This window comes from Anser cygnoides, chromosome 3, assembly GCF_040182565.1.
Source record: "Anser cygnoides isolate HZ-2024a breed goose chromosome 3, Taihu_goose_T2T_genome, whole genome shotgun sequence".
Classification (NCBI taxonomy): Eukaryota; Metazoa; Chordata; class Aves; order Anseriformes; family Anatidae; genus Anser; species Anser cygnoides.
In genome coordinates this window covers 65705703-65721373 of record NC_089875.1, presented here as the reverse complement: position 1 = coordinate 65721373, position 15671 = coordinate 65705703, and the positions used below count along the sequence as shown (strand labels likewise).

The window sequence follows — 15671 nt, the reverse complement described above, 5'->3', positions numbered from 1 at the left end:
CGCCGTGGGGCAGTTGGGCCTCAGCCATGCCCGAGAGGCTGCTCGCCAGCAGCAGCCAGAGCCGGTGGCGCTGAAGGTGTGCGCTCAAGGCTCTGTTCTGCTGCGATAGCTGGTATGAACAAAGCCAAGCTTACTTGAAAGTGCTTTGCCAGGGTTAAGCCCTTCATGCTCAGTCCCAGCGGTTTTCAGAATTGCCTTGGTTCTTCCGTATCGCTCCTCTGTAGCTTCCAGTTTTATGTAACTGTGACGTATGACCTGAAACCTGATGTGTGTTTCCTTTATAGTGGCCGGTTTGGCTTATGGTTAGATGCAGATTTGTATCACGGGCGAAGCAACTCCTGCAGCACCTTCAATAATGACATCTTATCTAAGAAAGAAGATTTCATAATACAGGATGTAGAAGTATGGACATTTGAATGAAGTGCTTACTGACTGCCTTAAGGACTGGATCCATTAGGCACTTAAAAAATAGAAGGTGCGGGCTGCCTCACGTTACACGCTTTTTTCTCAAGTTGTACCAGAGCATGACTACGCAAAAAATAACCAAGGAAAAACAGAGCTGGTTCTGAGAGGCAGTAGGAGACAGAACAATAAAAGACCAGAGGCGTTTTTTACTCCCTCCTCCAACATTCCTCCATCAGCGATATGATGCTTATGATAACGTTCATGGTGTATAAATTGAAAACTTCTGTAACTGTGAAAAAGATACTGTGGGGAAACTATAATTGTCTAGTACATTCCATGTGTATTTATGTTCAGTGTACAAATGCTAACCAAAAATAAAAGGTTACTTCACCAAAATCTACAGCATACTGTTTGCCATGGAAAAGAATCAGAAGTAGGTGTACACAGCACTTAAGGGAACATGTTTTTAAAGTCTTTTTATTTATTGTTCTTGTATAGTAGATTTTTTTTGTGAATGTATTAGGTATGATTTTTTCTTTTTTTTTTTTAATGTTTCAGACCTCAATTTGATAAATAATTTCTATTCAGGTAGGTTTCTTAGGCATTGGCATTTATTCTGAATCAATTTCTTTGATTTCTGGAGTTAATTTTTATATTTTTATTTTGTACATGAGATTTGGTTTTCATTTTACCCTAATAAGAGGGTTTGTTTTCTGGCAGAAACACTTGAGTGCATAATTCTGGTTTTCTCGGAGATGAGGGAGAAGGTGGTTAGTGCTTCTCATTAACTCTGCTGCCACGTTCCTGTTAACAGATTACTGTTTTGGCAGCATATGGAGACACCGGGCAAACTGCCACCTAGTATAGACTGTATCAGCTCTGGTGCAGTCAACAGAATTGGGACAGCATGCTCTGAGCATCTGTCCTAGTGCTATGTAACTGTTTATGAAGGACGTTTCTAAGAGAGGATTGTTTTTCTGTATCACCACCAAATGATTCAAAATAAACCACCCACTGTGCTTTTTTTTGAGCATTTCTTTACAAATTGAATAACTGCTTTGTTAAGGAGAAAATGCAATCTTAAGATTTAGAGAAGAATGGTATTTCCCTAACAGGCCAGGTCATGTTAGTGTAACAGTTGTTTTCTTAGTAATTAATATATGACTTCCTTCCTGAAAAAGATTTGAAGCAACGGGTTGGCTTAGGATTTGACATGCAAAGAAATTGTCCTCTTTGTTTTCATGAAATAATTGGATAATTTTCTTCTTTCCCCCCTCAACACCAACAAGAGTCAGTGTTACAAAATTAGGCTAAACTCTAAAAAGGTCAGTACTACTAAAATTTTGGCAAGTAGGGAAAGGGTGACAGAGAATGGCAATCTTCACTGGTTTCTAAAGAATTCTGCTTTCCAGTTAAGCTATGCTTTTATTTACACAATCCAAAGCTGACCGAAACAGACTTTGTGGCTACACTAGAACACTCTCCTGCCGTTAGTCTCGAATGCGGGGTTGTCCTGAGAAAGGCAGGTTTTAGAAATGGTAGTGTGCTTCCATGCATTAAACAGTACAACCTAATTCTAGAATATCATTAATGAGGTAATACAAGTCAATTTAGTTACTGCTCTTCCCTTTTTTTTTTTAATGTATTTAAAGAAAAAGAAGACAGTGGTTTTCTTTCAAGAGCATTAACAAATCTTAATTCTGCACAGAAATTTCATAGCCTACAACCCATGCTAGATACAGCAAGTCTGTACCATGCTGCACGTAAGCTTTTCACGTTCCCGTCTACATGGTCTACTACAGCCGTAAATGAATTTACTGGTGATGCTGTAAAATATTTTCCCAGTTGCTAGTAGCGTAATGCTTTGAAGATACCAGAAATATCTACTAGTTTGCTCTTTTTATGGTGGCAGACCACTTACTAGTTTAAAAAAAAAAAAAAACAAAAACAAACAGAAAACAAAACAAAACAGAAAAAAACAAATAAAACCCCAACAACCCCATGCCCAAGTTCAGCATTTTCCATACATTTCACTGTTGCTTCTCCAACGTACTCCATTATATTATACTTGTCAGAGCATATCTAAATGCTGTGTTCTATATTCAAAGCAGTGTTGTTCAATTGGAATTCTGTGACCCTTGAAGCTATGAATATTGAATATATGTAATGCAGTGCTATCACAATATTTTCAATAAAGGAATTTATGCATTCAGAAACGTGTGGCAGATCCTTTCCTTTATTGATCCTTTCCTTTATTCACAGCCCTGAGTACGTTTTTAAAGATGAAAGGATCTAGCTTAAGTAACAGGTTATGCTGACGAATATCGAAGCCTCTCCCCTTGAGAAGAGCATTCCAGCAATATCGTATTTCAGAAACGTGGTAAGAAGCTTTTGTTTTGTTTTGTTTTTTTTTTTGTTGGGTGGCATCTCCTCAGATGGGGCCCTGTTGTGCGTTCGTTCCCTCAGGGGCAGGCTGTAGGGAGAGGTGCAGGTGCCCAGCGGTTCTCGTGGCTCTCAGCTGGGGCGATTGACGCCTTTCCTGTTCCTCCTGACCACCCTGTGAGCAGATATCAGAGGTCTGCACACATTTTTGTACATTTTTGTACACACCGTTGTTGTATGTGCCCTTTTTATGCTGCCCAAGTGTTTGTGTATTTTTCCTTCCAAGCCAGACAAAGGCATAAAGCTACCTAAGGGCACCGTGTTCCTGGCTTTATTAGCGATTTATGGCGTGGGGAGAGGCGGCGTTAAGGAACCGCACACGTGAAGCCGACATTTGGGGGCCGGCGGTGGCTGAGGGGAGGCCGGGCGGGGCCGGCTGCGGCCGCCAGGGGGAGGCCGCGGGCCCGGCGGGGAGGCCCCGCCCCGGCCCTTGGGAGGCGCCCGGCGGAGGCCGAGGAGCCATGGCCGGGGAGGAGGCCGCGGCCGGGGCCGGGCAGCTCGGGGCCGAGGGGAAGGAGCCCGGCAGCGGCGGCCCCGAGGGGCAGCAGTGCGTCTTCTGCAGGATCGCCCGCCGGGAGGAGCCGGGCACCGCGCTGCTGCCCTGCCAGGTGGGCCGACGGGGGGACGGGGGGGGCTGCCCCTTGGGTCCGTGCCCGCCGAGGGCCCGGCACGGAGCGCTGGGGAGGGCTGGCGTGTGAGGGGAGGGTCTCGCTTGGGCACGGGGGGCTGGGGTCCTCTGTGCTGCCGTGCGGGCAGCCGTGAAACGCTCGTCAAAGGAGCGAGCCCGTCGTTTGTACGCGGTGGCGGCGTAGGTAGCCACCGGGCAGCACCTTTCGCTGCCAGGTATTGAGAAATCCTGACCGCAGAAAGTCAACCGAGAGCGCAAAGCGTGCTTGTGAGCCTCCTGGGAGGAAGGCTCCCAAGGTACTTTGATGTAGCTGTGGAAAAAACAAATAAATGTATCCTTCAGATTTCTGCCAGGTGTTTCAAACATAATGCTGAGTATCACAGCGACACCGGGGAAGATCACCGTTGTTGCCCAGTGTCCTCATCCCGATCGGCCTAACCTGTGTGTATTCTTTTTCAGTACGAAGACCTTGTCTGCTTCAGAGACATCAGGCCCGGTGCCCCCCACCACTACCTGGTGGTGCCGGTGGAGCACATGGGGAACTGCAAAACGCTCAAGTCCGAGCACATACCCATCGGTAAGGCTGCTGCGTTTAACTTGGAGGAGCATCATTTTCCACAGTCTTAGGCAGTGTGCTGTCGGGTAAATCACAGCCTTGAGCACTGGCTGTGGCTGTGAAACACCAAAAAAACAGGTGGTGTGAGTGAGTGTGGGTAAGGACGTGCCCTTGCTGGCACCTGGCCTGATGCTGGTGCTGTTCCAGAGTAACGCCACGCCAGTGCACGAAGCCTCTTCTGCGTGCATGGAGAGCAGGTGTCTCTGCGCTTTGTGGGAAAGGCCACTCTGTTTTTTACATTATTAACGTGCTGCTCCGTTGCACTTTCCTAGGTATATATGTGGTTTTAAATTATATGGAGAAAAAATGAGATTTCTGTGAAATATGTATTTTATAATGCGCTACGTCATTTTTCAGGAAAAGGGGTAGGGAAGAAAGAAACGGTGTTACAATAAACTTAAATCACTTTTTAAAAGACAAGATTCTAAAATATTCAAACTTTGTGTTGAGAGGCTTTTTTTTTTTTAAATGAAAACATTTTATTACAGGTGATGCAAAAAAATCATTATAGTAGCATGCTGCACGTTTTGAATCATTGTATTTGTCTTCTGAATGTAGGCTAGTTTTCTCCAGAAACAGCTTCTGTATGTGTTTGGCTTCAAGGAAATTCTTTAGACTTTTGCCTTTGAAGTTTCTGTATTAGGATTTTTTTTATTTTTTTTTCCAGCGATAAAAGTTTTGTCCCAGTAATAAGTAGGACTGAGTGTTTTATATTTAATTCTTGTTTTATCTCTGAAAGTTTTGCTGTGTAGAGACATAACATGGGAATTAGTCTGCATCATTCTAACAAGTCAGTGTTTGGTGGTAGTGGTTTGGTTTTGGTGGTGGTGGTTTCTTTTTTTTTTTTTTTTTTTTTAATAAGGATATGGTGATACCATGGCTTTGACCAAAGTTGTTAGAATAGTTCCACACTTAAAATTGTCGTTAGTTTGGAAATCAGTACAGTAGTGATTTTTCATACCAAACTTTGCACAACACGGTCTTTGACAATCTTTGTTTGCGTATGAGTTGAGTTCTAGTATTTATTATTTGGGAGAAAAATAAACAAACAAACAAAAATGAGTTTGTGATCTGTGTAATCATTGTTGAAGTTATTGTTTGTGAAAAATACCTGCTTCAAATTACTTGACTCAAAGACATAAAATGTGTACAATATTACTTAAACGTTAAATGAAATGTATTTGTATTTCATAGTGAAGAGAATGATGGAAGTTGGAAAATCTGTCCTCCAGAGAAATAATTTTAATGACTTAAATGATATAAGGTATGTAATGGAAGCCTTCTGCGTTTGTTGAATATGTTCTTGACTCTTCAAAATGCTGGTTTTGAGATAGTGTTAATGACTGCAGTATAATTTATTGAAGAAATTGGGGTTGCAATGACTTACCACATGACTTGTCAAATCACATGTGCTGGCACTGAATATCGACTTTTTTCTGATCAATGTCTAGCGCAGATTGCATTCCAACTCCAATTCTCTCTTCCTTGTGGGATAGGGAGGGCACTTCAGAACATTTATCTAGAGGTCTTCTCCTCCATTACGTGTCTCTAATTTCAGCTTCCAGGAAAGGTAAACTTTGTCCTTTTAATCGGGGCACTGCAGCACTGTGTTTCAGTCATAACCTGCGTTCACTTAATTTCAGTGCTGCTACCTTTACTATAAGCCATTGTGTTTGGTTGCCAAACTGAAGTGAAATGTAACATAGTTTAAATAGTGTGGAGTAGAGGGAGATGGGTCTTCCTGTTTAAAATAGGTAGAAACTACATTAATCTAGTGGCAGTTGACTTTCCAGCTGAAAACTAGATTTGACATATCTAAGGAATATCCTGTTTTCTACTCCTCTTTTTAACACAGTGCATCTTAAATAGAGAGATGTGAAAGAAGAGGTTAATGGTCTTCTGAAAAAAATTATTGAGAGCATAATGAAAGGATATATTTTTTGTTCATGCTTTTATGTAAAAGGAACACATTTTGAGTTAATTTCTTAATTCAGTTGATCTTGTTAAAAACCTTAATATGTTCCACTTTCTGACTTAACATCACCAGTGTTTTTAACCTGTTTTCCTTTTCTGAAGAATGGGTTTTCACTGGCCTCCGTTCTGCTCAATATCCCACTTGCATCTGCATGTCCTGGCCCCAGCCAGTCAGCTAGGATTCTTATCCAGACTGATTTACAGAATCAACTCCTACTGGTTTATCACGGTAAGTGTAATGCACGTGAACTTTCCGTCAGGTTTTCAATTGCAAGCTGAAAATGTCATGTCTTTCCAACACTTTAACTGTGTCTAAAAATAACACTTCAACTATGTCCAAAAATTCTTGGAGTAATAATTGTAGTAATGACAGAAATAACTGATTAACTTTTGCATTCATTTTTTGAGAGAATACAATAGTAAAATTTAATATTAATGTTTACGATTACTAGGGGAAATAGAGCGACAATAACATTAACAGCAAACCATACTGTAGTTCTGGATTTAATGCATCGCTTAGGGTGATGTGATGTGCTTCTGACTACACTTTGCAAGTATTTATTCTTTTATGTGAAAGGGTTATATTAGAGTGTGAGGGGCTGTGTATCGTACACGCCTTGGTTTATCCAGCGTAGGTGCAAAACATGGCCACCTAATGGCTGCTTTTGTCAGTTCATATGTTTTTCTTATCTTGCCATCCTTAGACTGAAACAAGTGTCTGCTTTACAGAACTAGTCTTTGTACTGATCTCTGTCGGTAGAGATCAGGAATGAGGTGGAACTGGTGCTGACTAAATCACTGCTTGAAAATCTCTCTGGAGGACTAATACGAACTCTCTCAGCTTTGACTCGTCAGGAACCTGTGCTTGCAGCGTAGCTCCAGCATCCTGGTATCATTGGACAACCCCAAAACAAAGTTGCTGAAAAAAAGTCTCTCTTCTAAAGAAGAATATAAAAAGCCTCTTAAAGAGGAAAAACTCGGCTGGGAGGGGGTACCTTGCTGCGGCTCTCAGCTATCTCGAAACAAGCAGATTGCTCTGCTGTGTAGCAGAGCATCACAGAGAGATTTGGGCCTCCAGAAAACTGTAGCTGTGTAGTTATACTGCTTACTGGTTTGGATTAACGCAGAGGGATCCATACCAAATTTGGCTATCCAATATGGATGCAATTCAAAAGGTATTTTGCCCTGTTGTCAGGTTGGAAAATGTTCTTGGTTTTTGTTTGTTTTTTTTTTTTTAGTTATAAGGACTTGAACGTGATACATATTTAAGAATGTAAAACAAGATTCAGATAACTTCATTTTCAGTCGCTCTGTGCTTATCTAGCTTTATTTGCAAAGGAAAACGTAGTAGCTACTTAACACCTATTAAGTCATTGCCATCTGAAGTAGCTGATTGCATATATACTGTGTGTATTAAAACATACTGGCTTTTCACCTTTTAACTTGGTTCCTTTGGAGATCTTAGTAGGACCTCAAGCACACGTTCAAATTAAAAGATTAATCCAGTGGAGACTGGTGTTTAAATAAATAAAAAACACCAACAAAAAAAACTGACAGTAATGTAAACTGATTTCAGAAGTGCCCAGGTGAGTCTCCATATCCTTAATTTGGCCTGCTAGAACAACGGTGGCAGACCTCCTTCTACCCCATTCCTTTCTGAGGGTGGGTGCTGTCACACACAGAAAATATCACTGTCCCAGCTGTGTGGTAGATGCGTAAATATGGCCATATGGAGAGAAAAGTATGTGTGAGCACAGTGACCTAACCAAAGAATGAATACTTGCCTGATGACATGAGCAGCATGTGAGTGCTCTCCATCTCTCAGTCGTGTACAACTGGTGTGCGGTTTGTTGGTGGTGAGAGGCCACAAGATGCTGCTCTGGAGTGTCTCCCAGAGAATTCCCTTCCTCAGAGCCTGGTTGTTCTGAGCACGGCTGTCTTCCAAGGTCCTTAAAACATGCTGCTTTCAATACTGTTTCTTCGCTCAAGCATCCTCTGACTGGCAGAGTTTCTTTTTCCTTTTCTGATCACTTAATGGGTGATGCAAATGGGGAAAAGTCTGCTGTTAAAACAATCTTTGTATTTTACTTCTGCTGTTGTATGCTGTATCTGTAGAAGTGAAAAGTATATGCTCTGTTCCTCAGCATCACGCTGTTACTGTTTTTAAAATGTGTTTTGTTTTTCAGTAAACTGAAGGTTCACTGCATAGTTAATACATGGCTTTCTCTCTTTCATAGGCTGAACAACTGATTGAACGACTGCAAACTGAAAACGCTGCCAGTTGAAAGCACTCCTAGCCTTGGGTGACTAGCCAGTTTGTTCCTTGGTTTTGAACTCTGATTTAAGGTTGCGCAGTTTGTTGCCAATTTGTTACCGGGGTAAAAAGGCTTAGTTCCTTACGAGGAAATACAGAATTTATAGCTGTCAACCTAATCCTCGCACTTGGGTACTCCAGAAGTCTGTGTACTTCTCTGCCAATAAGGCAGTGTATTTTAATGCTAATTTTAGGTATGTGTATGCATATATAATAGACACATGTGTTATACATAGACACATACACATATGCAAACAACTTCTCCCAGTAAAATGCAGGGTATAGCAGCAGAATGTATCCTAACTACATCCTGTCCTAAGGAAATAAGTTAGTAGTAACAGCATGCACATGGTACCAAAGGTAATATTTGTTGTGGAATCTAGCTTTTGTTTTAAAGATCCATTGTTCTGCAATTGCAAGGAACATCCAAAATATTTCAGTTTCCATCTGTACGTGTATGATACGTTACCTATGCCTAGTTAGTAGTAGGTACCTTGCAGAAAGTACACTACTAACTTCTGGTGCTAAACCACTTTAATATATTACCTGTCTTACTTGCATGACAGTGACATTGTAAATGTTAAATACAGTATGTGCCCAAGACGTGATAATGCTATAAAACATAGAATATAGTTTAATTGTATGTGTAAGTGATTGTATGTTGGACTGGAAGATTGTTTCCTTCTTATGTGCACAATATTTTTAATTAGTTACTGTATGTTTACCAAAACGTGAAGAGTTCAGAAGAATTGACTTAGTACACTGCTGTTCTGCATCATGGTAGAAAAGACATTTTGAGATTATTCTGATACTGTTCTCACATGAAGTCATTTAGAGATTACTAATGCCTTGGCTAAATTTGATTTCTAAATGAGGTCACGAGAGAAATGGGTCTTTAGTGCAATATGTGGCAGGCTTGCATAACAGCAGCCTGATTTGGATTTGGAAGAGCAGGGACTCAGCCCAAAATTGGAACATGCAGGGAGTGCGTTCGGAATTGGTTATGGACCCTGCTGAACGCTTGCCTTCACTGTAGGACTCTAATCAGTAATCTTAGAGCTCTGTTTTTCAATACCATGTTAAGGCAGACTGTTTGGAAAGTTCACACTCCCGAAAACACGGAGTGGATTTTCTTTGTTCCCAGACTTGGTGCTCAACTAATCAAGTGTCCTTGGCTGATGCACCCGGATGCAGCTGAGGTGGTGATGGTCTGTCGCGCCTGCAAGATTCCCCGAGCATAATCTTCTCAGTGTTTTCCACTGATCCAGCACCTCTTGCCTTAGCGGGACAATGCGTTGTAATATTCTTACAGCAGGCTATACATCGTACTTGAGAAGATTCACACCCTTCTAAACAAGTGTTTTCTACCCAGAAGAGGTAACATCAGTCTCTTCTGTAAGAGCTTGTTCCTAATGTCATGTTATTCTTACTACTGGGCTCTCACGTACTTCGCGGTTCTAATTTGTAGTGTTAGCTAGGAGGAGTATGAAGTAAAGGCACTGAACTTCGATTAATTCTGTGCAATAGATTAGGAGGCTTGAGTTGTTTCCTAACCATATGAAATATTTGAATGTTAAGATTTTTCAAGAGCTAATACTCTGCGTGTTCTGATTTGTAATTAATCTATGTAACTACATTTAACTGTGATATGTAATATTTAAAGTACCAACATATGAACTGTTGTCAAAAGGGATTAATAAATGGAACAAATGCTCGTCTCGGAGTGATCTAACCGTGCAGCCAAGGAGGTGTGCTGACCACGGTCAGTAGCTGGGTGCTCGCTCCTCACCCTTGCTCCAGCAGGATGGGGCAGAGAATGGGTCAAGATAAACACATTTTAGTACGTGAAGGAAAGAGGAGGAAAAACCAAGACAAGTAATGTAAAGACAATCACTCACCACCTCCCACAAGCAGCCTAGTTGCAATGGCTGCCCCAGCCCCCAGAAGTCCTCCCTGTGGTTCTTACTGCTGAGCACGATGTCAGGCAGGGAATAGCCCTGCAGGTCAGTTTGTGTCAGGTCTGCCTGCTGTGTCCCCGCAGCTGCTTGGTTTTGTGCACTGGCCAGAAGAACGGTGTGTTAACAGTGCTGCTTTAGTCACAGATCCCAGACAGCACCGTATGAGCTACTGTGAAGAAAATTAACGCCATCCCAGCAAGACCCAATGCACCGTCAAATGTATGCAGCAGGAAACATGAAGCTCTGCTTTTACATGTTACACTTGAGGAGGGTCACAGTGATGGCAATTCCTCAAACAAGCTCCAACATGAAGGTGTATAAATGGAGCCCCATTTGTTACCGAGAGGAACGCTCAGTATCCCCGTAGTGTTTTTCAGCACGGACCTGTGGTCCATTTTCCTTCTCTATTGACGAGCGTTGTTCTCAGACTTGGCAGATGTTTTTTAATCAGGTTGAGAAATATTTTCTTAAGAAGTGTGTCCCAGCCCACGGCAGGGGAGCTGGACTTAGATGGTCTGTCTTTACCGTCCCTCCAACCCAAACCATTCTGTGATTCTGCGATTTTCTGAAAGGTCTGTTTTAATGCTTTGGCTGTGTTTCAGGAGCGCTGGCTACCCTCTGGAAAGACAGCAGGCAGGCCCCGTTCGTTGGGTCACCCTCTTCAGCAGCAGCATTGTAACACCATTTTCCAGCTTACCCAGTCGTCTGACTCCAGTGAGCAAAGACAGCTACAAAGCTCTTGGAGAGAGAACTTGGCAGCTTTTACTCTGCAGTGTACAAGACCCAAAGGAAAGTTGTTTACCCGCTGCCCCTGGCTCTGTTGTTCTTTGATCCAGTATTAGCAGTCCTGAGAAAAGCTGCTTTTTGACTACTTGTTTAGGAATGAGAAAGCTTTATTTGTACTTTTTTGCTCAATTGATTTACATAAACTCCCAACCTAATGCGAGCCCAGAGAATAATACTTCTATGCTGAAGTACTAATTGCCCCCTTCAGAAGGGATGAAACATGCACATACAATGCTGTTCAACGTGGAATAAGGAGAAAAAAAAAAAAGGTTTCAAGTGTTTTGACTAAGGACAGCATTTTCAATGTGATTAAACTGGTAACAGCTCCTCAAGGTATGCTGAGGTCTTCTTAAGCATGAGTTGTAATTAAATATATAAAAATGGGAGCAAGTTGGTAAAAATCATACCTGAAATTTGACAAACTTGGAAACAGTAAAAAATCTACACAAAAACTCGCTGTCATTTCAACTGTTGTGCAATATTTATTGAAGTGCTGAAAGTGCTTTCTGTGTTTGACAAGAGAAAATACAGATATTTCCTGCAGAATGAACACTCTCGAACAGGTGCAGAATCCACATGCTTCAACCGGAAGAAAAGAAAGGACTACAGAGGGAGCTGAGAGGCTTGCTACAACAAATGTGAAGTTCTAGGTGAGATTAGAAGAGCTGAAATTTGCTTGGCAGGACAAGAGCACCTTTTAGTAGGTCGGAGTGTACTTAAGTACTACAAATAACTTGCAATACTTAAAACTCACATCCTACATTTTTTGTGACAATAATACTAAATTCTGTTCCATTTACACTAATGGGAGCCTGCTGCATAGAAAAAAGGTTTTAAAAACTTTATTCTGCAGAATCAAATTGAAACTCTACGTTGCAGATGAGGAAACAAAATTTTATAACGTGTAAACTAGTAGCTACATTCAGTCATGTCCATGAGATAGCGTGCATTCCTGTCTGTACAGAGTTCAGGGCTAATTTTTTATTCTTGAGTGTATCAGTGGACATACTGACCAACTGTATTGTCTCTTAGACTTCTTTTGAAATACTGGCTATTGCTGAAAACAGGAAATTAGTTTTGACAACCTGTGTGCTGGCCCAGTTTGGCAGCTTTTTGGTGTTGGTAACCATTGCATGGGCACGTAAAACAGAAATATTTGTCACTCTTGAATGTTCATCTAAACATGGCAGACAGGAAATTTGGCCCTATAAATGGTTAATTAAAAAAAATCCATCCCTCTATAAGTTACGTTTTAAATAACAATCCTTGATGTTCAAACTATGCCAGGGCAAGTTTTCATAGTCACTTACAAAGTTGGGAGGCCCATTTCATTAGGGCTTACTCCGCTTCTGTCTGACTTGGTCAGAAGTACGCTTAAAGCTTTTGCAGATGTACTCCAGTGACATTTAAACCAGCCAGCAGCAGCAGGAGTGCAGCTGAGGCCGTGTTACTATCTGACACTAACTACATACATGGCAGTGGAAGCCTCTGTTCTTGTTTAACTACCTGCCCCGGTCTTAATTAAGAGTCTGTGAGTCTCCATGAGCTGGACTTGCACCGTAGGGTGCTCAGGTTACTCACTGCCTCAGCTCTGTGTCTTTGGAGAGTACTGTGTTATTTTTCCTGATACCCCATTAGTCAGCTGGCGATACCTGAACTGCCTGGTCCTGCTGCCTACAAGTTATGAACTATTGCTACTGCTGAATCAATTGGATACACAAATTGTTGGAATTAAGCAGACCACATGCCATGGCTGTATTACAAGAAGTTTGATTCATTTTGAAATCAAAATGTATCCCCAGGCTTTACCTAATGGCAGCTGAATCCTTAATGTGTACTCATGTCAAGGAATGCTTTTCCAAAAAGCAAAGCATTTTAAGCGTGTTATAACGACAAGTTATGTGTCTCGTTTTAAAGTGCAAGCTGTAAATAATTTTACAGAGGAGTGGTTTTGAGAGCTATGTGAACACCAACCAGCAGTGTGTGGCGCAGCACATATTCCCCAGCTTCCAACATGGTAAAATTAAGTGGTGATTAAAACTCATCCTTTGTTTCCCCTTCCATGCTGCACCTGCATCTGGCTGTCCCGTTCTCCAAATATACTTATTTCACCACATTCATTTCATCCTTTTCTCTCCTATTTTCATTGTCTTTTCACTAGGAGGTTAATGAAAAGTGCATTTTTGTATGCTCAGTCCGAAGAGTTATTTTGTTACAAATCCCCATTAGATTAAAGTGTCAAACAAAAATCATTATTTTCTTATGCCCTCTGAAAAAAACAAAACAAAAAACTTTTATAAATAGCATAAAGTAATTATCATTTAAATCAAGTTAATAATTTATAATATGCCTCAATTTCCTTTTGAGACGAGAATATTCTTATATTAAAGACTCATCAAGTAATGTAGTTAACAGCACATAAAAGCTTTTATATGCCCTGGTAAAAAAAAAAAAAGAATTTTGTGTTCCCAATGTATTGTTTTCTTGGTGGGAACTATTGTAAGCACAGTTATAACAACTATTGTATATAACCAACTCAGCACTGAAAAAGTTCCTCCAGAAGAACCATGAAGAAAATTCTTACCACTCATCTCTCAGTCCCTAGTTTTAACTAGCAGATCATTTTTGCTCCCAGTTTGGAGAACTCACAACCGTGCTCTGAAAGCACAGCTCAGTGAGGCACGTGACTGCACCACTACACTTGTACTTACGCGTTTGGCACTGCAGGATCTCTACTCTCCTGTTGTAAACAGCATTGCTACACTCTGCTGAAAGAAGTAAAAGAGACTTTTTTTTTTTCTTCTTTTCATATGTGCACAGTGCCTCAGCGTACAGTTCCTGCTGTCTTTCACGTCTTCGTGCTGTAGCACCCTGCTCGCTATGAAGGGGTATAGCTAAGTTCACCAAAAAGGCTGCAGAACTTTGTGATGTGGAGTACGACATAGCATCAGAAGAAAGAACAGGTGAAAATGGTGTGAGATACAGAGAGGAAAAGGACAAGACACAGAGATGGTTTGGAGAATAGACTTAAACACCAGGACTAGTGCAGCTCTCCAAAATACATGCAACGTGCAACGTATTTAGGAATCATGAAACATCCTTGCTGTATGTACCATAGACCATTAAGCAAGTGGTATTTCTGTATACTTGGGAATTTGCATATGCTTCATGGAAGTCAGCATAACTTCCATCTATTTAGTGTGAAAATAACCTAAACTTTTGCTACATATCAAGCTCCCGTTTGAAGAAGTATATGAATTCCCCAAAGAGTTTTCAATTCCATATTTTGTACACCAAAATCCGCCCACGGTGAGTCTTTTATAACCTGTAAGAATCACTGTTGTATAGCAGCAAGTTAGCAATTTGCTTTCAGCAGCCTAAAGCCCTAAGTCAGCAGGGATGCTTGGAGAGCCACAGTACATCGTAGTGGATGATGACAATGAAAGGACAATCCAATGGCAACGTGATGGATTAGCTGATTATTTGTGATTTCTGTCCAGAACAGCTATTGTTTTTATGAAAGCTTTGTTTTTTTTTATCCTTCTCACCTGTTTTCTCTCCTGCGAGCGTCCCGTTAACTTGCCGAGTTGAAGTTCCACAACAAAAACCTCTTCCAAGGCGGTGTCCAGGCGCTTTTCCACGCGGAAGCGAGCAGCACAGCCCGTCGGACGGCCGGGTCTCATTCCAGCAGCGTGATGACCACGTCGTCGTCTTTTCCTTGCCAGAGCATCTCGCCTTCGAAGCGGACCAGGCCGTGCTTCCTGGCCCTCAGCAGGATGCCCACCACCTTGTTGGAGATGGTCACGTAGGTCTCGAAGAGCTGCCCGAAGGTCACGCTCACGCGCCCGTCGTCCCCGGTGCGCCCCGTGTTCCTGATGACCAGGCACAGCTCCTCCACCTCCCGCCCCACGTGCGAGTGGGCGTCCTTCCCCCGCTGCTCCGTCCGGGAGCCCTCAGGGGGCCTCCCGTAGGCGGGATCCCCTCTGGGAGCCAGCGCAGGCTTGCAGGGCAGCCCGCCCTCGCTGCTGAAGGGGTTCCTCCTCTGGTACTCGCTGCGGCCCTCCGCCCAGCTCTGCCAGCTCCTCCGCAGGTCGCCCACCGCCCCGGCGCTCTCCTCGCCCTGCCCCTCGCACCCACCGCGCTCCATGCCCCAGCGCGGGCCAGGCGCACGGCCCGGCCGCGGCGTGCCCCGCCAGCCCTGCGGGCCTCGGGCCGGGGGCCGGGGGCGAGGCTGCCGAGGACGAGCCGCTGAAGCACCCCGGGGAACGCAGCGCCGGGACGCGGCCCCAGCCCCCCGGCCCCTCACCGAGCGGCGCCGCCCCCGCAGCGCCCGCCCCCCCCAGCGGTTCCTCCCACCCGCTGCGGCGCTGAGCCTGGGCTGGCCCTGGGTCCTCCCCGGGCTCTGGGAAACCAGCAGGAGCCCGGCCCAACGCCTGGAGCAATTCTCCCCAGGGGCTGCCCAGCGAAGCGCTCCTTCAGGCGCCCGGCTGCATCAGGATCCTCTTCTCGTCTTCACGCCGACTCCAGTCTGAGTGCTGCGGGATGAGA

The 15671-nt window shown here is 43.2% G+C and overlaps 2 protein-coding genes across 14 annotated transcripts in view; both read left to right on the top strand.

Moving 5' to 3' along the window:
• NCOA7 (nuclear receptor coactivator 7) overlaps positions 1 to 2621 on the top strand; it is a 94402-nt gene extending 91781 nt beyond the window's left edge. For all 11 annotated transcript variants that reach the window (XM_048065604.2, XM_066994318.1, XM_066994319.1 and 8 more), the window contains one exon: positions 285 to 2621. In XM_048065604.2, coding sequence (XP_047921561.1) covers positions 285 to 420 — 136 coding nt within the window. In that variant the 3' untranslated portion in view covers positions 421 to 2621. The remainder of the gene's footprint in view (positions 1 to 284) is intronic.
• Positions 2622 to 3116: 495 nt separating this feature from the next.
• HINT3 (histidine triad nucleotide binding protein 3) lies at positions 3117 to 12180 on the top strand. 3 transcript variants are annotated; one of them, XM_048065621.2, is made up of 6 exons: positions 3117 to 3455; positions 3935 to 4052; positions 5286 to 5355; positions 6168 to 6294; positions 8303 to 8368; positions 10940 to 12180. In XM_048065621.2, exons 1-5 carry the CDS (start codon positions 3132 to 3134, stop codon positions 8348 to 8350), a joined length of 687 nt encoding a protein of 228 aa, XP_047921578.2. In that variant the 5' UTR covers positions 3117 to 3131; the 3' UTR covers positions 8351 to 8368; positions 10940 to 12180. The 3 variants fall into 3 exon arrangements, with proteins under 3 accessions (XP_047921578.2, XP_047921577.2, XP_047921576.2); XM_048065620.2 differs by lacking the exon at positions 10940 to 12180 and adding an exon at positions 9524 to 10093; XM_048065619.2 differs by lacking the exon at positions 10940 to 12180 and having other exon boundaries at positions 8303 to 10093.
• The last annotated feature ends 3491 nt before the right edge of the window (positions 12181 to 15671 follow it).